The sequence below is a fragment of the Gadus morhua genome, chromosome 2, assembly GCF_902167405.1.
Source record: "Gadus morhua chromosome 2, gadMor3.0, whole genome shotgun sequence".
In the NCBI taxonomy this organism is placed as follows: domain Eukaryota; kingdom Metazoa; phylum Chordata; class Actinopteri; order Gadiformes; family Gadidae; genus Gadus; species Gadus morhua.
Genome location: NC_044049.1, coordinates 20,715,784 through 20,738,425, shown reverse-complemented (window position 1 = coordinate 20,738,425; position 22,642 = coordinate 20,715,784). Strand labels below are relative to the sequence as shown.

At 46.6% G+C, this 22,642-nt stretch overlaps 1 protein-coding gene across 5 annotated transcripts; it reads right to left on the bottom strand.

Annotated features, from left to right (window-relative positions):
* Positions 1–27: 27 nt before the first annotated feature.
* LOC115532654 (myosin phosphatase Rho-interacting protein) lies at positions 28–18,935 on the bottom strand. Of its 5 annotated transcripts, none has more exons than XM_030342546.1 (22): positions 18,692–18,935; positions 17,759–17,836; positions 17,556–17,621; positions 16,975–17,126; positions 15,869–15,953; positions 15,373–15,541; positions 14,320–14,455; positions 13,261–13,384; positions 10,118–10,210; positions 9,767–9,820; positions 9,587–9,655; positions 9,170–9,259; positions 8,938–9,047; positions 7,920–8,454; positions 7,649–7,753; positions 5,176–7,536; positions 4,674–4,821; positions 4,175–4,292; positions 3,126–3,264; positions 2,603–2,704; positions 1,861–1,947; positions 28–1,245 (listed from the first exon to the last, which is right to left on the bottom strand). In XM_030342546.1, exons 1-22 carry the CDS (start codon positions 18,815–18,817, stop codon positions 1,105–1,107), a joined length of 5,088 nt encoding a protein of 1,695 aa, XP_030198406.1. In that variant the 5' UTR covers positions 18,818–18,935; the 3' UTR covers positions 28–1,104. The 5 variants fall into 5 exon arrangements, with proteins under 5 accessions (XP_030198406.1, XP_030198413.1, XP_030198390.1 ...); XM_030342553.1 differs by having other exon boundaries at positions 1,162–1,245; positions 1,800–1,947; XM_030342530.1 differs by lacking the exons at positions 28–1,245; positions 1,861–1,947 and having other exon boundaries at positions 1,954–2,704.
* Between the last annotated feature and the right edge of the window lie 3,707 nt (positions 18,936–22,642).

The window sequence follows — 22,642 nt, the reverse complement described above, 5'->3', positions numbered from 1 at the left end:
TTTGATTGAGCAGTGATAACTCGGTGATAGTATTCCAATGTGTTATTTATTAAGGAAACAAACATCGAACATTAAATTTTACGCACAACTTATGGAAATGTATAAACCTTATAAAGATATGTTGTATTAGGTTTAACAACATGAGACTCACAATAAGTACATTTGTCAGAAGAAATAGAAAAAACTATCTATCACTGTCGGTACAGTAGCCTATGGATTAATTCAAACATGGAGAATAAGATAATTAAAAAAGGTAAAGTATTTAATGTTTGCACGAATACACTTTTTTTTTTACATAATTCTGAAGCAAAACTCATCCATCAGTCGGCCTATATAGTAGTTTATATTAGCCTATATACTGTCAATTAGTGCATATAATGTATTATACCAAGTTTTAATTAATCTATTAGTCTTTCCTTCGTAGATGATTATTCATGTATGCATATATATATATATAAAATATATATATATATATATATATATATATATATATATATATATATATATATATATATATATATATATATAATATATCATATTCCTAACAGTGCAATTAAATTAGTTAATGGTTGCATCTGGTCCCAGAGAAGCTCAGTGCTGAGGTCATGAAGGCTGACCCAATGCGGTGGTTTCTCTGCTATGGTGACCAGCCATTGGTCCATCAAGCCTCCCGTTCCACCCCTTGACTCGGGTCAAAGGTAATCTGCCCAATCACAGCTCAAGCAGCACCGATTGGCCTGCCCACATTGTTAGGGACTTCATCTAGGCTCTCTTGCGCAACCAAAGTGTACCAAGAGAGACGGGACCATGACGCCATCGTTACCGTCCATCTCGAGTAAATTGTCTGAGATGAGAAAGGAGCCCAGACTGCTTCTACAAGACCACGTATTAGACCAGGGCAGTAGATTCACAGTAAAAACTGTAGATACAGAAGATACAGTAGATACAGTACACATAGACGCAGTAATAAGCCATCTTCATCTCTCTTGTGAGGGGAATCCTATAGAGTGAACTCAGTGAGATCAAGGGGCCTGAAGACTACAACATTAGCTATGTCATTTATACACATGTGGGTTTAAATAAAGTTGGGAGTGGGGAGGGGGGTCATGGTATGGTTTGCTCAAGGGCTCGATGGGCCAGTCGCAGGTTCTCCTGTAGGACGTCCATGTCTCCCTGGAATCTAACCTTCAACACAGTCAGCTCTGTGGAGCTTGCTGTCTGCTGTTGCACTGCGAGGCTATGGTCCTGTGTTACACAGAAAATAGCACTGTTATGTATTTATCAGCACTGATGCTGCAACTACTACTGCTACTAGGCTACTATTACTAAGACTACTACTGCTAGTACTACTACTACTACTACTATTACTACTACCTGTACTACCACTATAAACTTCTACGACTGATACTATACTATACTGTACTATACTGCTGCTGCTGCTACTACTATTACTGTCTATAACTACTACTACTATTGCCGCTACTGCTGCTACTGCTACTACTTTTACTGTAAACTACTACTGCTACTTTGGTCTGTTTGACCACAAGGCTCTGGTCGTTTAGTGGTACAACATTTAACCAACCATCACTAATATATATTTATTAATATATACTACGACTATTACTATTTCCAACACTGCAACCATTACAAAACAATTACTACTACTGTGTTACTACAATTGCTATGACTAAAGGTGCTAATGTGATGACTACCACTTGTTTATACTAGTATTACTTCCACAATAACCATACTGATCCATAATCCTGATGATAATCCTAGTGATAATCCTGATGATAAACCTGGTGATAATCCTGATGATCATCCTGATGATCATCCTGGTGATAGCAGTGTGCAGCCTACACTGTGGGAGAGCAGCAGCTCCTCTCTGAGGGAGGAGACCTCCCTCCTCAGACCCTGGATCACCCACTCCTTCATTCGCAGGGACATCTGAAACGTTGTGGAATAGATCATGAATTATGGAACATTTATATGAATATTGACTTTGTCAAGTACCACAATTATCGAGAAATTAAAGTAATATTAAGTTTCAGTGACACCTAAGATAAGATAAGATAAGATATACTTTATTCATCTCAGCAGAGAAATAAAGGTGTTCCAACAACCGGCATACATACACACACGTATATTATGCATACATATCTAGTGGTCAGCAATAATATTGAAAGAAATGGGAAAAACAAGGGAGTCTTGTTTTAATGTTCAGCTTAGGATAAGATCAAACAATGTTCTCTTACATAGTATTAATGCACAGTCTGTAACAACAGTGAAGGCTCAGTCAAAACCAGCTTACCGTACAGCCTACAGACTACTGTATAGCCTCCTGTGGTACCTAGATAATTCGGTTACCCACTGTTATATAGTTATCACTACTACCACTACTACTACTACTACTACTATTACACCACCTCACATTTCCTCTTACATAATATAGGTTTTTCTCAAAGTCCGATCTGACAATGTGCTTTTGTGTATTAAGAACCGTCATGAATGACCAGACACCAGACCTCAGACCACAGTTAAAGAGATAGTTAAAAGTTAAGAGTTGGAGAGTTAAGAGTCTCCAGCCAGAGTGAGCGATCACCTCCTGCTCAAACACGCTGGCTCCCTGTCCGAGCGGAGACGCCTCCTGCTTGGAGCGGGAACACAGCCGGCTGAGTTCTGTTGCTAGGAGACCGCTCAGCTCCTACACACAGGGACACACAGGGACACACAACACATCTGTTACAACATCAAAACGTAACACAACACAACCTGTTGAGTTCTGTTGCTAGGACAACGCTCAGCTCCTACACACACAGAGACACACAACCCAAATGTCACAGTACAACACAACTATCACAACACAATCAAATCATGCCAACACAACAAAACACGACCATTAGAACACAACACAATCGTCACAACATAATCACACCATTCAAACGGCTCTTTGCAATGACGCATGGATCTGGCCCATCACATCACCCAAGGTTCTTGTGATTTCAAAATTAGTCGGGACGTCAACCTCCGACCTCATAACCGCATGGATAGAATACGTCACAGATGTTGGTTCATACACCTCATTCACACTCTTTGAAACCAGTGTCAGTGGACCCTGGGCTGACCTGGTTCCTCTCCTTCAGCTCCCGGTTCTCCTGGCCGCTCTGGCAGAGGGCGGTCCGCTCTGCCTCCAGAGCCCGGGAGAGGAGACTGTTCTCCAGCCGCTGGAGGGAGAACTGCTGGACCACAACCTCCAGCTCCTCCCTGTGGACCCCAGAGAGAGTCACACACAAACAGACACACACATGCGCACTCAAAGACAAACACATGCACGGACGCACAAACATACACAGACATGCACACAAACAGACATGCACACACACACACACACACACACACACACACACACACACACACACACACACACACACACACACACACACACACACACACACACACACACACACACACACACAATAAATAATTGCAAAAGGAACCGGTTCAGATAAATGAATACGAAGACAGAGTGAACAAACATGTCTTGGCAACTTTTACATAAATACACGTTAATATACATGTTTTTGATGCTCCACTAGCCTGAACATGATATTGTCCCTGATTGCCTGATACTAGCAGTAACTGACCACTAGGAAAATGACCCCTTAAGGATAGAAGACACACACAAGTCAGACGGTCGACTAAATGCTGCCAGACGGATCATTTCACACTCACTGCCTGTTTGTAGTGTCACCAGTGTGTACAGAGTTAACAGTGTGTACCAGTGTGAATAGAGTGTACAGTGTGTCTAGTGTGTACCAGTGTATACAGTGTGTACAGTGTGTACCTGTGTGTACCTATGTGTATTGTCTACAGTGTGTACCTGTGTGTAGTGTGTACCTGTGTGTATTCTCTACAGTGTGTACCTGTGTACCAGTGTGTAGTGTGTACCAGTCTGTACAGTGTGTGCAGTGTGTAGTGTCTACAGTGTGTACAGTGTGTACCTGTGTGTAGTGTCTACAGTGTGTACCTGTGGGCACAGTGTGTGTAGTGTAAACCTGCGTGTAGTGTGTGTACAGTGGGTGTAGTGTGTACCTGTGTGTAGTGTGTGTGTACAGTGTGTACAGTGCTTACCTGTGTGTAGTGTGTACCTGTGTGTAGTGTGTGTAGTGTGTACCTGTGCTGCCGCTGTGTTTCCTGCAGGTGTGTGTTGTCAGCAGAGAGCCGAGCCTGGTGAGTCTTGTCTGTCTGTCTGTCCAGCTGCAGCTGGAAAGCCCTCTTCATGGATTCTATGGCTGAGAGCAGAGAGGGGCTTTAATATCAACCCTGTTCTCATTTCTGTTGAGTTGCGTCTGTATTCTAGCTCATTTGCGGGTTCCCTCAAATCAAAATATTTGGGATCAGTGTTGAGATCGTCTCTGTGCCAATCATGCCTTAAAGTCCTAAACTACAACTAAAGACTACAGAATCAAAATATATATAATATAATATACTACAAAAAAGACTTGCGATAAAATCTAGGCGACCGGGGCATTATCCTTTATTTTGCTTCCCCAGAAGTGCAGTCTGACAAAGTCTTAAAGCAGACTGCTGGACCCAGGTGACCCTTTGTGTGATTGCATGAAACATCCCCCATCACATCCTCTATCCACCACAGTGAGCCTGCCAACGTTTACCCGTGACCGTGGCGGAGGTCTCCTCCTCCAGGAGCCGGTCTTGCTCCGTTACCAGACGCTGCAGCTCCCCCTGGTGGTGGAGCCGGACCCCCTCTAGCGCCCTCTGCTGGGACACCTCCAGGGCGGACAGGCCGCTCTCGCAAGCCGCCTGGGGACAGAGCAGGGAAACCGACCGTTATTCTGCTTCCTCCAAAACTAACACTAAGGGGGCGGTTTGATGGTTAGCGTCCGTCCAAACACCTTCTGCCACCTTTAGTGATGACGACTACGAGGAAACACAACAGAGGCAATGTGATGCATCAATATGCATCCGCTGCATACACATTGAAAGGTGGACTCCTTGTAATGTTTAAATGTTGCAAGAATTGGATGCATGATGTTTTTCAAACTTTGTATTTCAAAAGCAATTTAATAAATCAAATCATATGAAATGTAACGATCACCATGCATTTGTGTCATTGTTGCCATGGTCATTTACATAGAAGATTGCAGTTCTACTTGCCTTTAGTGTTTCCATATCCTTCTCATGCTGCAGCCGTAGAGTACCTATAATCCCCTCATGCTCTGCTCTCAGCACCTCGGCTACAAGGCACAGCTGCTGCTCCAGCTCCGCCACTTGTCCTCTCAGCCTTACGACCCTCCCCTCCTTGGCCCCTTCTTCCTCATCATCCTCTACCTCCTCTTCCTTCTTGTCAAAGCCCACATCTCCGCCTTGATTAGACTTTTCAGTATTCCCCACTTCCCGATATGAGCTCTCTTTGCTGTCATGCCAGGAGGGTTCCTTGTCTTGAGACCTTCCCATGCTTTGTATTCTATCTACCATGGCGTGGTCTGAGACAGGAGGAGGTTTGGCCGCATTAAGCGTTGAAGGAACCTCATGATTGGACTCCCCCAGCATCTGTAGGTTGGACCTGGTATCAAGCAGCCAGATGCTAGGTGTTTGTGACTCCTTGTTTTCACCCAGAAGGTTAGTGCTGGGGGTTTTAGTGCCCGCTGAAGCCTTCTCAAGCTCTTTCTCCAGAAAGGACACCTCGGCCCTCAACTCTTTGTTTTCCTTCCCCAGGCTCACACAGTTTGTGCAGGTAGGAGAGGTGATGAGCTGTCCTTGTTGTTGATTTTCAATGAGTTTCCCACTATATTGGACTCTGTGTAGCCAGTGGTGCCCTGAACGGTAATATTTACAGAGTCGTTGACCCAAGAGCTTCAGCTTGTCACTGGTAGAGGAGTTATCAATAGAGGTGATGAAGTTCAGCAAATAAATGTTCTGCTGTATGCAGAAGTCGTTCCCAATATGTTTAGCTATGTCCATTGTGCCAGTGACGTCAGACCAATTCTCATTTTCTGGGGTTATCAAACTCCCTGTGCCATTTGAATACGTGCCCTCATCTGTTTCCACCAGGCTAGCCCCCCCTATGCTTGTACAAGAAGCTTTTTCCAACAGAAAATCTTTGGCAAGAAGCAGCAGTTTCCTCTCTATCAACCTATGTTCTGTCACCTCCATCAGAAGAACACAGAGGGGTTTGTCCTCAGTGGTTTGTGAAGAATCAGCCTTTATCCTGATGAGCATTTTCCCCCATAACTCGTCTTCGTCCCGCTGAAGATAGCTGGCTAACGTAGACTCTGTTGCCTCTTGCTGTCTTTCTACTGATCTTACATCAGACCTGTCTATCATTTTGATTAGTTTCCCCTGATCGAATGATGCCATCCCTGTCCCCTCGGAAACTTTCAGGAATTGTTCCTCATCCGGAATCTTCTGTCTCTCTGACGACTTTTCTTTCTCCAACTCTGTGCTGAGCCTCGCCAGCTCAGCCTCCAACTCCGCCGTCCTCCACCCCCAGGTCCTCCGGGCCACCTCCATTTCCACGTTGCAGGACCGCAGCTCGCTACAGCTTTGTTCTGATTGGTGGAGCTTCCGCTCCAGATCTATCAGCTTGGCCTCTGTGGCCTCAAAACAGCGCAGAAGGTATCTCTTACTTTCACTGTCCGCCATGGGCTCGTCAACCTCCACCCCGCTCTCGTCGGTGTCCTCAGAGATGGTTGGAGCCTGGAGAGCGGCAGATCTGAGCGCCTGGGACTCCACCTTGCTCAGACGTTGCTCCAGGGAGGCGATCAGCAACTTGGCCTCCATGAGTCCCTGGTTCCTTGAGTTCAGCTCCGTCTCCAGGAGAACCACCCTCGTCTTGCTCCACCGCTCCATCTCTGGGAGGTGGCGGACGTCTGCCTTCAGCCTCTCGATCTCCCGGTCGGCCTCTGTCAGCTGGTTCAGCATCTCCTGGTTGTGCTGGTGGAGGGCCTTGTTCTGGCCTCTGAGCAGCTCAACCTCCTGCAAAAGTCTTGCGACTGTCGGCTCGTCTTGGCCGCAAGGAGACTCAAATAAGTTGTGAGTTTGCTGGTGATCTTGGTCTAAACCCTTTCCGTCCCATGTGGTTTTGTTTGTACGCGTGTCAGAGCTGGTTACATCCTGGTATGCTTCCCTCTCCAGGTGGGTTTGGATATTGGAAGTGAGCCTTTCCCCGTCATAGTGAAGCAGTGACACCTCATCGTCAGAGACCAGAGACGGTGCGGCTGTGTTTGGCGAGGACGGGAATACAGGATGGAGGCCCCCCAGTTCCTGCTGGTTGCCGTTGGTGTCGTGCAGCCAGATGCTGGGTGCCTGAGATGGGGGAGATCCCTGGGACTCCACCGGGGACAGGGAAATGCCGAGCTGTTCCTGCATGCTCTGCCTTATGTCGTTCTGCCGCTGGAGAAGACCCCGCGTCTCCAAGTACAGTTTTTTCAGGCTCTGAGCGTGGCCGCTCAGTGGCACGGAGCCACGTCTACCCAAGGAATCGCCCTCCTTCTCGGGGCTCAGTGTGGAGTCCATCTTAGGAAGGAGCAGAGAATTCTTGGTTAGTATCAGACGAGAAAGCGATGATGGTTGGTTACCAGCACAACCATGGGATGCTCATGCTTTTCTTTTCGGCTACAGTGGTTACCATTGGGCATTTCTCCTGATGGGAAAATCCTGTTGTTCTCAACTGAGCTTCCAACTCCATCCTCTGGCAATCAGATTCTTCCAGACAACACTTCAGATCCTCAACCTTAAAGCAAATAGCAAACAACAAAATGTCACTTTTTCCTGTTTCCCAATCCTGCTGCACTATGTCCCACCAATTTTACAAAATGATCCCCCAAATACATTCAAAGTCAAACCAATAAATGTAAAAGATAGTTCTGTGCTTTTACTCCATCGTGAGCAGCCCTCACCCCCTGCCGGTAGGTCTCCATGAGCCTCTGCAGCTCCACCGTGTCTTTGTCTGCGGCCTCGGGGAACAGCGGCACCACCCTCTCCACCCTAAAGGTGGTTCTCTCCACCTGTATCCAGAATTTCTCCATATCCTCCTCTTCCACCAACATCTGCTGGGGCCCAGAGGTTCCCCCAGGGGGGTCCAGCTCCCGGCCCCCTACTCCCTCGTCTCCTGCCTTCTCTCGGGACTGAGTGACGCCCAGGATGCTCTCGTACCTCTTCCTCCTCTGCTGGCGCCTCTTCCTCCTCTCCTGGTTCAGTGTATCCGGGGAGCCCGGCTCCCCACTCCGGATCTCCAGCTCCAGGCTGGACTCACTCAGCGGTCTGAACTCAGTCCAGTCCCAGGCCTTGCCGCCATCGTCCCTCCGTCTGTCCTGCAGGTTCTTGGGGGTGTCTTTGTGCTGCGGGGCCTGCTCTCTGGGCCCCTTGAAGGGCGAGTCATGAGTGACGTCAGGCTTGGGGAGTGCCTCGGTCGGGAAGTGGATTCCTGGAAAACTACAAACCGGAAATAAAACACAACACAAGGAGACTATAAGTAGACTGCATTCTGAGGATCTTTAATGAGCCATCGTGGAGATGAATCCAGGTGGCTTCAAGTCAGCTAGCGGACTAGATTTGTCAGCTCTAGTCCCTCCTACTATCGAAATGCAATTTCAGATGTGAGACGTAAACGTTGGTTAACAGACACTGAAACAAGAAGAACAAGAACGAGGAGAACAACAACGAATATGTGTTTTCTCTTAATCTTTCAACCAAGCAATGTCCGAAACAAGTTACAAAAAAAGGTCCCTTACTGCCTCCCCACAAGCTGCCAACCCAACTTCCCTTTATCTTCTCCTTTGCTAGAGGAGAACCCCTGGAGACGAGGGGAAGCTGAATAAGCCATTAACGATGGACAACAGACACACTTAGGGCCCAGCATTCCTAGAAGATGGCTGATAGCTGTGAAGGCGACGACGGCGGTGATGTTGGTGTTACCTCACTACTTTAGGAGCATGGGCATGGCTGACGTTCTTCATCAGTGCTTGTATCCAGTTCTTGCGTATCCCAGCCGTCATGGCGGACAGCGTGTGGACGCCTCTCCGGGTCTGAGGAGAGATCAGCACGACTTCAAACTCAGGACCAACACAGACCGTTACTAAGTGTAGCGATACGACGCAGTGATCAGTACCGCCCCCTTACAGACTGAAGGAGGGTCGGGTCTTCTTACGTGGATCTGGAAGCCGTAGTTCTTGAGCACTTGGTACTCGGACACCTCGTAGCATTTGGTGAGGTTAATCTCTCCTTGGAGGTCAAAGGCCTGTCCATAAAAGATAATGATAATGTACATGATATACATTTACATTGGCCTTGTCTTTCAACAGATGCTTTTATCCACAGTACACAGAACACTACAGTGTTATGTCAGATTGAATAGCCTCATAGAATAAATAATCTATATACATATATAAGTATACATACACACACACACATATACATATAAAATCCTTAAAAAAAAGAGATATCAAAAATAATGCATAATATATATATATATTATATATATATATATGGATAATTTAATAATGAATAAATAATACAACATTTTAATATATATAAATATATACACACACAGACACACCCAGAATACCTCTTCAGCGATGGAGTCCCTGTAGTATCTGAGGCTGTCGGCTGACAACACAAACCAGAACTTCCTCCACTTAAAGGAAGAAAACAAAGTTGATCTGAGTTAGTCTCTTGTGTGAATATGTTGAGTGAGTGATGGTGCGTTGAGGACAGAAAGGTCTGCCCGAGTTGGAGAAGACCTCACCTGGTCCTGCTCCAGCTTCACCATCCAACCCTTCTTGAAGTTCAGTAAATCAGGCTTCAGGGAGGAACAAGAGAGGAATATCAACGATGCCGTGCCGAAGTGTTATCCAAATGTGATCAGGGAGAGATAAATATAACTGGCTTACTAAAATATTAAATATAGATAATATTATCAACAGTGTGTTGTTGGGGCATCTCCTTGAGGAAGGTCAATGAACTGAACGTCAGCATAAATGCGATTAGCTTCCATATTCAACAGGGGTCCATTTACTATTACAATACTTCCTTTACATTGACTTTGCTTTTCTTTGCTGTCTTCTTTAGTTTTATTCCATGGTTAACCTGAACTTACAGTTTTAATGGAGTCCAAAGTCCTGCGGTCCAGGGACTTGGCTCTGCGCTGCATGATGGAGACATGGGATCCATCTCCACAGGGCTGGGTCTTCTGGAGCAGACAAGAACCCAACATGAACCCTCAAGGCTGATCCAACCCCCCCTAAAGGCCGGTCACATCACCCTTTGACACAAGCTGGATCGCCCCTTCACAATGAACCCTGAAACTGGTCTGAATGAACCCCTGAAACTGGTCTGAATGAACCTGTGAAACTGGTTGGAATGAACCCCTGAAACTGGTCTGAATGAACCCCTGACACTGGTCTGAATTCAACCAATAAAACTGGCCTTGAAGAACTCCTGACACTGGTCTGAATGACCCCTTGAAACAGTGAGAATAAACCTTTAAGAGGTCACAACACAGACCTACAGAAACATTCTGGAGACTCTGTCTGAGCGGAGCTAGCGACGGGCATTTAGAATGAACTCAATAATCCCGGGCAGCATCGTCTCTTATTACAGGAGATGTCAGCGGTGCCGTGTGTCAGCCGTATCGTCCTGGTGACAAGGCGGATCGCCGTGGCGACCAGGTACCCCCTGGCCAACAGAAGCCCTCCGAGAGAGCGCCGTCTTTCAGGGCTACATTTCACCCAAGTCAGCGGAACAAGAGCGCTTCTTTCATACTCTCCAGAGATTCATTCTCCACTCTTACATAACTCTCGCCACAGAAAAAAGAAGGGTTTAAGAGGTACAGAACGTCCTTTGTCTGTCTGGAGGCTTTTACTTTGAAAACTGGTGGAGAACACGGGGATGTGTGGGAATAATAAACGGGCGCCGATCACTTCAGATACGCTGGGCGGCTCTGGGTGGAGAGGAGGGAACGGAGGGAGAGACAGACCAGTCGGGTGAGCTGGGTTTGGATTAACTCCTCGAAGACCAGACCTCCACCAAAACAAATCAGGCAAATACACCAACTCCATTGGCTGAAAGAAGCCGTTGCCAAATTGCGAAAGCCAATCCTGTGGAGAGCAGGCTGTGTCTCTAATCCGACATAACCAGCCGATGCCGGACTCACTCCCTCGGCTATCCTTCATTCAAAAATGTATATAAACAAGGAAAGGCCCAGCAAACTTACTTTTTTAACTTTTCCTAAGTTGGTTTCAGTATACCATATGGAACTCCTCTGAAGGCAGGAGAATGTAGTAGCGATTAGTGTCCATGGTTCAAAACCCAAAGGCCACAGTCTCCCTGTAGGCATCCATCTCTTCCCTGGACCCTTCCTTGCTGACGTGCGCGGAGGCGTCCAAAGCCCCTCTACTGACACCATTCACTAGTTGTTTGTGCTGTGTGTTTGTGCTGTTGTTCGTGTCTTTATGCTCTGCAGGCAGACAGACCCTCGTAAAGATCTTCAGTCTCCTGTTGAATCACCAGGGGCCGTTCCTGACAGGGCGGTGACTGCCACTTATAATGACGGATGTGCACTTCCTCAGAGGCAGACCAGAGAGGTGACAGTCTTTGGGCCGTCCTGACACCTACAGAGGCTGTACTTAATAAACCTGGGGGTCGCTCTAACCCCAACGCCCCTGTGGTGACTTCAGCAGCCCCTCTGGGTCTGGGTCTATGGGGGTCTGGGTCCGGTGGGTCTGGGTCTTGGGAGGTCTGGTGGGTCTGGGTCTGGGAGGTCCAGTGGGTCTTGGTCTGGTGGGTCCTGGTCGGGGTCTGGGGGGACTGGGGGTTCTGGGTCTGGGGGGCTATGGGTCTTGGTGTAGGTCAAGGTCTGGGGGTTCTCGGGGGTTTCGGTCTGGGGGATCTGGTTGGTCTGGGTCTGGGGGGGGAAACCGGTTCTGTCAGGAACACGGAGCAAAGGAGGGCTGTGACTCATGGCACGCCCCTCAGGAGTGGGTGAACACACACATGCCTTCTCCCTCCCATCCGGTGCTGACAGCAAGAAGCTCCGCCCTGACAGCCTGGAGCTCCTGTCCTGACAGCCAGGATCTCCTGTCCTGACAGGGCAGGTGATTGCATGACGAAGACCGCTAATGGAAATGTTCCGTCACCTCCCTTAAAAAAAAAAAGGACAGGCTGAGACTGCACCGTCTGGAATCAAACAGTGCCTAACGTGACTCAACCACAGGGCTGTCCTGTCAACACACACACAAGCACATATCACACACAGACACAAACACACACACACAATCTGTGGACACATACATGTGCACTTGTGTTTGTGTGTGTGTGTAAGTGGGTGTTTGTTTATATGTGTGTGTGTGTGTGTGTGTGCATATTTGTGTGTTTGTTTGTGTGTTTGCTTGTGTCTGTATGTAACCTGAGGAACACCTGGTTCAACTCCCTGAGGAACACCTGGTTATGCTCCTCGAGCAATGTTCAGGGGTGGGGGGGGGGGGGAGTCAGACGGGGACGGTGGATGTTAACGGGACAGCCTGCCCAGGTCTGTTTGTGGGTTCATGTTGGTTCTGTTGTGGTCTTCAGATATCAGGTGTCTTCACTAACTCTAGAAAACAAATCCTAACACTCTTGCTTTGTGCTTTAACTGAACACAGAGGATTTGTTTTGGCATAAAATATATTTTCTTCACTGAAATTCAGTACCAAAATTCAAGTACAATTTTATTTCTAAAAAGTAGTTTCATTTATTATTAATCTGGACTGCATTTTAGGGATCTAAAGGACCAAATCGTTATCCTGGTAGATAAACACCACATGGATGTCTGAGAGATAACCTCATCAGGAGCCCAGATGCCCTCATAACACAGCGTCTCAGATGGGACAGAAGGACACCTCCTACTGGGCTAGTCCCCTAAAGGTCAGAGGGTCCCCTCGCTCTGTGGTAAAAGTAAAGTAGAGTTAAGTGAAGTGGGGGGAGTTTAACTGAACTTAACTTGATTGTTTTGAACTGAACTTGATTGTATTTAATTGCGTTGTACTGAAATTAACTGGATTTAATTTAATTGAATGTGTGGAACTGAATTGAATTGAATTGTGCTGAACTGAACTGAACTGAACTGAATTTAAATTAATTGTTTTGAATTGAACAGAACTGAATCAAATTTAATTGTTTTCAATTGAACTGAGCTGAACTGAATTTAATTTAATTGTTTTGAACTGAACTGAATTTAATTTTGAACTGAACTGAATTAATTACCTCACGTTTATTAACACGAGCTTCGCCTCTACCCATCCTGGACTCTGATTGGTCCCCTTCAAGCTTCGTGTCCGTTGCCGTGGGACACGCCGTCTCCTGGTTCGCCTTCTGCATCTGGTCCAGTCTGTTGGAACCGCAGAACAACAGTTTGGTTTGAGCACGCAACGGCTCATATGCCCATACAAGGAGCTTCCTGAGCCGTTTCCTGTCCGGTGATTTAATCACTCCACAGGGGAACACAAAGAGTCTCTACTTAATAACACTTAATGACCCGCACACCTCAGACAGGCCACCACCAACCTTCTAACAGGTCACCTCAAACCCTGCTCCAAGTTAACCCTTAAATCATCCAGAGGCCCAGGACTTAAGCAGAGCTGTGATCCTGTCCCCTTAGTGAGGCTGCTGTTTCCTGTTAACGACAACACGGAAAACTGGACTTTGAATGTATCTGGAAGCTTTGTCCTGACAGCCTCTATGTACGGCCTATATCCGGTACACTGAGATATATCTGACATACGTAGCTCAGTAAGAGAGGGACACAACATTAAATACACAAAAGTTCAAGTTTGAGGAGGCTCCTTTCTTCCAAAGAATAGTAAGAAAAAACACTCAAAGTCAGTTGTGGTCATGAAAAAGATATGTAATTACACTATCCATGAGGAATTTCTGGCCTTATTTATGAGGGGGGGGGCAGGCCAGTGTTTTGCCTGTTTCCCAAAAAGGCAATTGCAGAGCAAGCAGGGTAATCTCCAGGAAGAGGTGCTTTAGTTCTGCGGTCGTAGCTGTTGACTCCAAAGCTGAACGCTCTGGAAGCCGTGGTTCTGCTCAGGACCTCTCGGCTCAGAACCTCTCAACTCTGAAACCTCTCTGCTCAGGTCCTCTGCTTGGAGGGACGACTCTTCACTCACTGGTGATCAACAACTGGCTACGTTTCTGAACCAGCATCAGGCCGCAGGTTGTAATGACCCGGGGCTGATAGTCTACAGGTCGTAGTGCCGACTGAGTTAGCAACCCGCTAGTCGAGCCACCGAATCCTCCAGACGACCTCAATCATCTGACCTTCTGTCGTTGGCCGGCCGGTCGCGTTTCGGTGAGGCGCTTGCCGCGCCCCTCCAACGCGTCGCGGGTTTGACCTCGGTACCGGCCGATGAAGATCGCCCCCTGCTGGTAGTGGCGGGGCACTGCAGCTTGTTGCCTTCAGTTCCAGACGTCCATGAATGAGAAAAATAAAACAAAAACATTGATTAATGAAGCAGGCAACTTTTTCCTACATAATAACGTAGCGATCCATTTCTGGAGATAATGTTCTCAAAGTTCTGTTACAGAAGTGTTGTTCCAGGTTTGACGTTGAATTGAAGCGTAGCTATCCTTGGTGAGTCAAACGTAACCTACAGGAACACATTTTAAGGGATGGAACTCAACAGAACCTCCACTTTGTGTTGGTTGTGTTGTTCTAGAAGCCATGGTCTAAAAATACCGTGGTGAAGTAATGTAATGCAGTTCCACTCATGTCACGGGATGTAGTCTAATTGAATCCACGTTCTGGCAATTTGGACGTGTTTAGTATCGGAGCCACTGACTACAGCGAGCTGCATGAACCCCTCTGACGTCTCCAACAAGAGGTTTACGACTCTGGGAGAGGAAAACAGTCTGAGATGATATCACTGGTATCTGTTAGTGATGATGTAATCTCCAACTGTCAGGGTGAACATCTGCTGGAGGCCAGATAGAGAGAGGGGTGGGAGAGAGCGATAGAGAGAGAGAGAGAGAGAGAGAGAGAGAGAGAGAGAGAGAGAGAGAGAGAGAGAGAGAGAGGGATGAGAGGTGGAGGAATAGATTGTGTGTTCATTTAAGGGCTCTGATGTCTTTTATTTGTTTAGATGTATAATTGCGTTCATCTGTTTGTGTATGAAAGGCTGTATCAGTTTATGAGTGTGTGTGTGTGTGTGTGTGTGTGTTTATGTACGACTGTGTGTGTGTGTGTGTGTGTGTGTGTGTGTGTGTGTCTGTACGCCTCTGCACGTGTGTGTGTGTGTGTGTATGCATGTGTGTGTGTGTGCATGTGTTTGTATTTGTGTGTATGTGTGCGTCTGTTTTGCCTCTCTGTTCCACCTGAGGAGGGTTGGCTGGGGCCCAAGGGACCCGTGTCTGAGCCTGTCCAGCTCCGCCCCCCTCCTAGCTTGGCAGCCTTCCTCAGGCCAGCCCCAGGCTCAGTGGGCCGGCCTCCTACTCCCTCCAGTAGACACGACCCGGGGGTGGCCATCTTTGCTGGACAGGCTTCCTGATATTAAACGATGTAGTCAACAATAAAATGAGACAATAAAAATCCTTTAAAACCCACAAGCACGGATACTGTCTAACTAATATTCAGTTTAAACTGTAAAATAAAGGTTTTATTATATGATCATGACACATAAGGGGATAATGTATGTATGATATTAGACCTGAGACGCTGTGAATAAGCTTCGTGGTGAGAACCGTTTCCATGGTTAAAAATGGATTTGGACAATTGATGCAAAAGTCAATGAACCTAAAACTACAAAGATGGAGGGTTCCCTCACCCGCCCTGAAGAGCGCTGTACCAAAGGGTTGTAATTCAGGACAGTACCTGGGCTGGGTCGCGGCCCACGCTGTGTTTCCTGGAGCTGCGGTGCTGGTTGTTGCGTTGAATCCCAGCGATTTGCTCGCACCACCTGGCCCAGAGGAGGAGAACACACTCTCTGTTGGACACCTAAATACGCAGTGCAACGACTCGCTGACGCAGAGGGGGCTCATACCGGCAACCCCACGATGGAGGACCAACACTCTGACTGCTAAGCGGTTGGCATTCTTTATTCATAAAGAGGTTCGCTGAGGGCGCAGTGACAGAATAACTTACCCCACTGCTTGACCCAACTCTCAAGACTTGAGCGAATCCGCACCGAGCAGAAAACAAGTCAGTCTGCAGAGGACCTCCTCTCTCAACCACGGCCATGGAGTCAGCGCTCAACGCACCACTAGCAATATCGTTCAAGGGCTTAGGAGAGGAAAACCGTCGGGGAGATGTGTTCTTTATGTTTAAAGGTTTCTCTGGTAGGGATTGAACACTTCTGTACTGGGCCAGGGAACCATGTCCAGGGTTAACAGCAGCTCCTTGCTCAAGGGTAGGAGGAAATAAAGGGGAACCACAGCACAGCACCACAGCACTTGCACTTAATGTTCTCAATTCTTCAATGTTGTACGTCCTGGCACTTTAAAACAGTACCTAGCATTGTGTAGCGTCCTATCTATCTCTGTTGTATACGGGGAATGGGTTAACCTAGTGATAATAATAATAATAATAATAATAATAATAATAATAATGCATTGAATTTATATAGCGCTTTTTCCTAGACACTCAAAGACGCTTTTACATTGAAGGGGGGGACCTCACTCACCACCACCAGTGGTGGTTAGTGCTTGCCACTTGATTCTATGAACATCCTTACTGTACCGACAGAGATATATTGTTGCTTCTCTTTCTTCTGACTAATGTACTTATAGGTCGCTTTGGATAAAGCATCTGATAAACGCCCTGAATGTAAATGTAATAGAAGGTCTGCATTGGACGCCTCTAGGTTAAACGCATGCTATTGCATGCGCCACCTCTGATTGGATAACGAGGTTTCTGAACCCAGGGGAGCAGAGTGGGCAGACACACACACAAACACACACACACCCAGCCCCCCGACATACCCGCTGATCATCTCGCGGCTCTCCCCCCTGATAAAGAGGTCCTGCTGGGGCGTGGCCAGGCGCAGCGCGTTCCTCTGGCCCGTCAGCGGCTCGGCGTCCACCACCGCCGTGCACGAGGTCATATCCACCGTGCCCTGGGGGAGGGTGCTCATCTGGGGAGGGATACAGAGAGAGAGATAGAGTCAGAGGGATGGAGAGTGAGGGGGGAGGGAGAGAGAAAGAGAGAAAGAGAGAGAGAGAGAGAGAGAGAGAGAGAGAGAGAGAGAGAGAGAGAGAGAGAGAGAGAGAGAGAGAGAGAGAGAGAGAGAGAGAGAGAGAGATGAGGTTTGAACAGATCAGAAGGACGTGGGGGTGGGGTGTGTATGCCGGAGAGAGAGAGAGAGGAGAGAGAGAGAGAGAGAGAGAGAGAGAGAGAGAGAGAGAGAGAGAGAGAGAGAGAGAGAGAGAGAGAGAGAGAGAGAGAGAGAGAGAGAGAGAGAGAGAGAGTATTACAGGAGAGAGGCCCGCTGCTATTCGACCCAAACATCTGGCCCCAAACGTCCATGCTTTAGTAGTTAACTGTAAAAGATTTAACTACTTACCAGTTCATCCAGGGCAAATGAGAGGTTTCCATTTTCATAGAGGATGAAGAATCTTCTCTGCCATTTCTGCCATTGAGACACATTGTCAGTACTGTACAATAATACAACTCAATCCAAACCAATGGAGATGTGGTTCCTCTGCTGTTTTATCAAGCTTATATCAAACGTGCTTTAGTTGACTTTGAGCCGTTCGTTGTTCCTACCCGAGATCTCTGGGCCGGGTTGTCGAAGTCTGTCCCTTCTGGGGCCAGACAGAGCCAGCCTCCGTATATGGGCTTGGCCTGGGGACCGAGAGAATCCTCATCAACACACCGGAAGGACGTCATGTTACCCCATAATCAGGTTTGAGGGATGCTGGTTTGAAGGGTGCTGGTATGAGGGGGACTGGTTTGAGTGGGAATGGTTTGCGGAGGACTTGACCTCCATCATAAAACAACACACCTCCACCACAACACAACACACCTCCACCACAACACAACACACCTCCATCACAACATACCTCCATCCCAACACACCTCCACCACAACACATCATACCTCCTTCACAACACCATCACAACACACCTCCACCACAACACAACACACCTCCATCACAACACACCTCCACCACAACGCAACACACCTCCACTGCAACACACTTCCATCACTCACACATCTCCACACAACACCCCCACCACAACACCTCACACCACACCACACCTCCATCACAACGAACATACCTCCATCACAACGAACATACCTCCATCACAACACACCTCCATCACAACACACCTCCACCGCAACACAATACACCTCCACCACAACACACCTCCATCACACACACACACACACACACACATCTCCACACAACACACCTCCATCACAACACACCTCCATGACACACACATCTCCACACCACACACCTCCACTCGGCTCGGTGTGGCCGTCTTCTCGAGTCACTAAGCTATGAACCATCAGCTATAGAATACTGTTTTTACAGCAGAATAGAAATATAACCTGTGTCAATTTTCTATCAGTAATTACAACGTTTCACATCTACTAATTAACTCCTCCGACTGAATTAGATGGCTATCGATGTCCTAATTGAGTATAAAATGACGTGTACAATCAGAAAGAATCTGCCGACAACACACGTACCTGTTCCCTCTCATCGTCGGACATGAGATGCAGCTCCCGAGGTTTGAAGCAGTTCTGACATTTGTTTTTATTAAAAATATTCGCTTGAAACTTATTACAAGGATTTGCTGCTTTATCCACAGACATTTTCACCCTCGATAAATCCGCCCGCTCCAAAACCCTCTCAGCTCAGCTATGAACGGAGCGGCTTATGCTCATGAACATCTGTCAAATCCCCGACTTTCCCATTTGAAAATCCTCCGTATGGGACGTCCCACTCCACCCCCCGCCGTCCCACTCCGCCCCCCACCGTCCGCCTCTGCCCCTTTCCCTACCCCTGCTCCCGCCTCCTTCTCCCTCCTCTCCAGGGCCCAGTTTCCCGAAAGCATCGTTAGCCTATTGCCGCTTTTCCACCGCACATGTAGCTCGACTCGCAGGGGCGGCGCCAAACGGTTGCTTGCCGTTGCTATAGCAACTCCAAGCAATTACTCAGAAACCCCAGAGCAACCCCTGATTTTTTGTCAAACTCAAACAACATATTTGAAATAATGCCATTTTCCGTAAAATGGTATTAAATAAGTTCAACTAAACCTATGGCCGAATGCGGTACCCGTCACCATACCGACCATTCCTGTCATATGAATCACCAGATTAAGTGCATAATCAGTGAGTAGCGTCAACATTTCAGGGCCGTGACTGGACTGTCGTTCAAATCAACGCGAGTCAGCCTGGGACTCTCCTCTCCCCCCCTCACCGTGCCCAGTTCCCGAGCGTTGGGCATGCACACACTCTGTAAGTGACATGAACAGATTAAAAAAAAAAACATACACACAATTAACACAAACTATCCCAAGCAATATGTACAATATTAATTAATTATTATTTAATGTACATGAAACAATAATTTCATTAATAGCATAGTCTTACGAAAAATAAATAACATTTCAAATATGCGGACATCTCGCGGCGAGATTATCAGTCAGAGATGTTCGTTGCCGGCTCGTTGGCGCTTAAAAAATATGGACAAGTTTTTACTATTTCGAAAGAAATCAAGTTCAAACACGACTCGCGATGGCGAGGCTGAGGATGGGCTCGTTAATAGCCAGACTTGTGTTGGACTTGGCAGTTGTTCGGAGGGGGGTTATGCTGAGGTCAAGAAACGGAAGAAAATATTGTAGCCTACACAGTTTTGAATTAGCAATACAATGTTAGCACATGCTTGCTAGCAATGTTGGTGTGTTAAACCGACTCGACACGACACGACTCGACACGGTAGCAGCGCGGGTCCTTTTCCACCGCAAATAGTACCTCCGGGACGTGGGCGGGGTCGGCTGCGCGAAAGGGCCGTGACGTATTTTTGTACGCGACGCAAACAACACCTACGTAACCCACACATGGACAGAACCCACATAACAACAATGGAGGACATCGATGCGATGGTATTCGTGTTCGTATTATTAGCTGGCATGTTGAAGAAGTGGAATATGTTGGCTGCGGCGCTGCTATGGCTGTTACCAGCATGGTTGCCATGTCGCTCTCGTGACTTGGTCACACTCTCTGGCCAATCAGTGGCCGGCCGTCTGCCGACGTCACCTTTTAGCATCGGCTCAGCTCGCTTGGAACCTAGAGCGAGGCGGTACTAGAAAAAGCAGCCACTTCAGGTACCAGATACCATGTTTTCGCGGTGGAAACGCAAAAAATGCGAGCGGAGTCGAGTCGTGTCGAGCTGGTACCATGCAGTGGAAAAGCGGCATTAGTGGATCGTGAAGTGCATGGTACGAGCATCGTACAGTTTCCCGAAAGCATCGTTGGTAACGAACGTCGTGAAAGCTCTCGTAGCTAACGAGGACCCGAGGGTAGGCCTACTCGTAGGACGCTAAGAGCATGCGTTTTATTAAAACACATCCAATACCACGGGATGCCCTGAGCCATTTCGCACCAAAAACAGTGGTAACCGCCGATATATTACTCTAAGACTACTGTTAGATTTAAACAGCAAAGGTAGAGACATGTTAGAAGTCAACAATAACATAATTTATTGCAGCAATTAAAAATTCCAAAAATAGGCCTACATGCGCAGCCGAAATGTACCGATCAAACGTTACAAGGCATATAATAAAATCAAATGATTCCATTGCTCTTGTGTGGGAGGTCGCTTTCGAGCTGCACTTGCTGTCTCCCTCTGATTTTAATTCAACCATCGTGGTTAAAATGTCCTCATATTGATCAATGACAGGAGACATAGGCTAGACATCTACTACTGAAACCAGCGGGTGTCCGAGAATTTCTGCAGTGTTTTTTGTTGCGATTGTTTGCATTAAGCACTGTAGGCGCTTCGGTGAGGCTGTGATGAAGTTCACTATTTATTGGACCCTGTCTAGACAGTAAGGAACATCCCTGACCTTAGTTAATCGAGTTTGTAGTCTACACTCAGAGTCAGGGCCGGTGTTGTGCCGAAAAGTGATCAGCTGCCAGAAAGTGATTTCAGCCGCGGGAGCGGCAACAGCCTGTTAAAGCCAGGCTATATCGCCTCGAAACGTGTGTGCGGCAGCAAAGTCAGATAAGTCATACTAGTCAATAGCACTACAGGACTTGTCCGCTGTATTAACACAGATATGTACTTTAAGGTGACAAGACATCGACGTTGTACTGGGATCGACGTCTGATCAGTCATGGGCTACTAGTCAACAGGACTATTGTCCGTGAGACAATTATCCTTCTTTATGTTTTTAAAACATCGAAATTATTTCTGTGTGTCCATTTTATACAATAAAACATATATTTTCTTACTATGCATTGTTTTCCCAGATTATAGATTTTTGAAGAAAAAAATATTTTCTTCTCAAAATTAATTGAAAACATTCATGAGTAGGTCCTATCACATTAAATAGATTAGGGTTCAAACTGACACTATAACATTCATGTGGGCTATGTGGGGTAGATAAGAACCAATCCAGTCTCTTTTATCAGCTGTAATACGTTATAAAGCGAAAATATGACACATTGGAGTCCTTTTCTTCCTGCCAGAAAATGATCTCAAGCCCTCTCTTGGTACTGAAATGTCTTATTTGCCTTAAAATGAGTTGAGAACATTCATGAGTATCAAATTACATAGATTATATCCCATCCAGTGTCTATTACCAGCTGAAACACCTTCACATGGCAAATATAAGACATTTCAGTCGTTTCCCTCCTGCCAGAAAATGATCTCAAGCCCTCTCTTTGTACTGAAATGTTTTATATGCCTTAAAATGAGTTGAGAACATTCATGAGTATCAAATTACATCGATTATACCAAGATTGCCACTCAGCTACCCCTGCCTAGACACACTTCACCATTTTGATCTTACCCCTGCTACAGCCCGTGCCAGCCATTTCCACTTCACTGCCCAGGATTTTCCTAACAATAAATCAGTTTAACTTCATCCATTTTCATTGTCTGTGTTCTGCACTCAGCACAACCCCATAGCAGTCATGTTATTACAACAAACAAGCCAAAACAAACAAATGTTTTCATATTCAAACTATTTATCAGGGGATGAAGACATTACCTTCATGACCAAAACACCACAGTTACCACCATCCTTTTGAATGCTGTGTTTGATTGTGGCTTGCTGCCACTTTACATCCACCCAATCAGTCTTCTGATAGCGGTTCTGCCGCATCCTGAAGAACTGGCTGTAGTGATGGTTGAAAGATTCAAAACATATTTTATCGTGATTGTAATTTCAATTCAATGAGGGCCTACTTTGCTACAAACAAACAAAAAAAACGTTGTTACATTACAACATTCTTAATGTTAAATAAAAAATAACACAAAATTGCAAGAGATTCACAATTCTTTTTGTACACGATCGACTGAAATGTCTTATATCTACCCAGGTGTTTCAGCTGGTAATAGACAATATGGGATATAATCTATGTAATTTGATACTCATGAATGTTCTCAACTCATTTTAAGGCATATAAAAC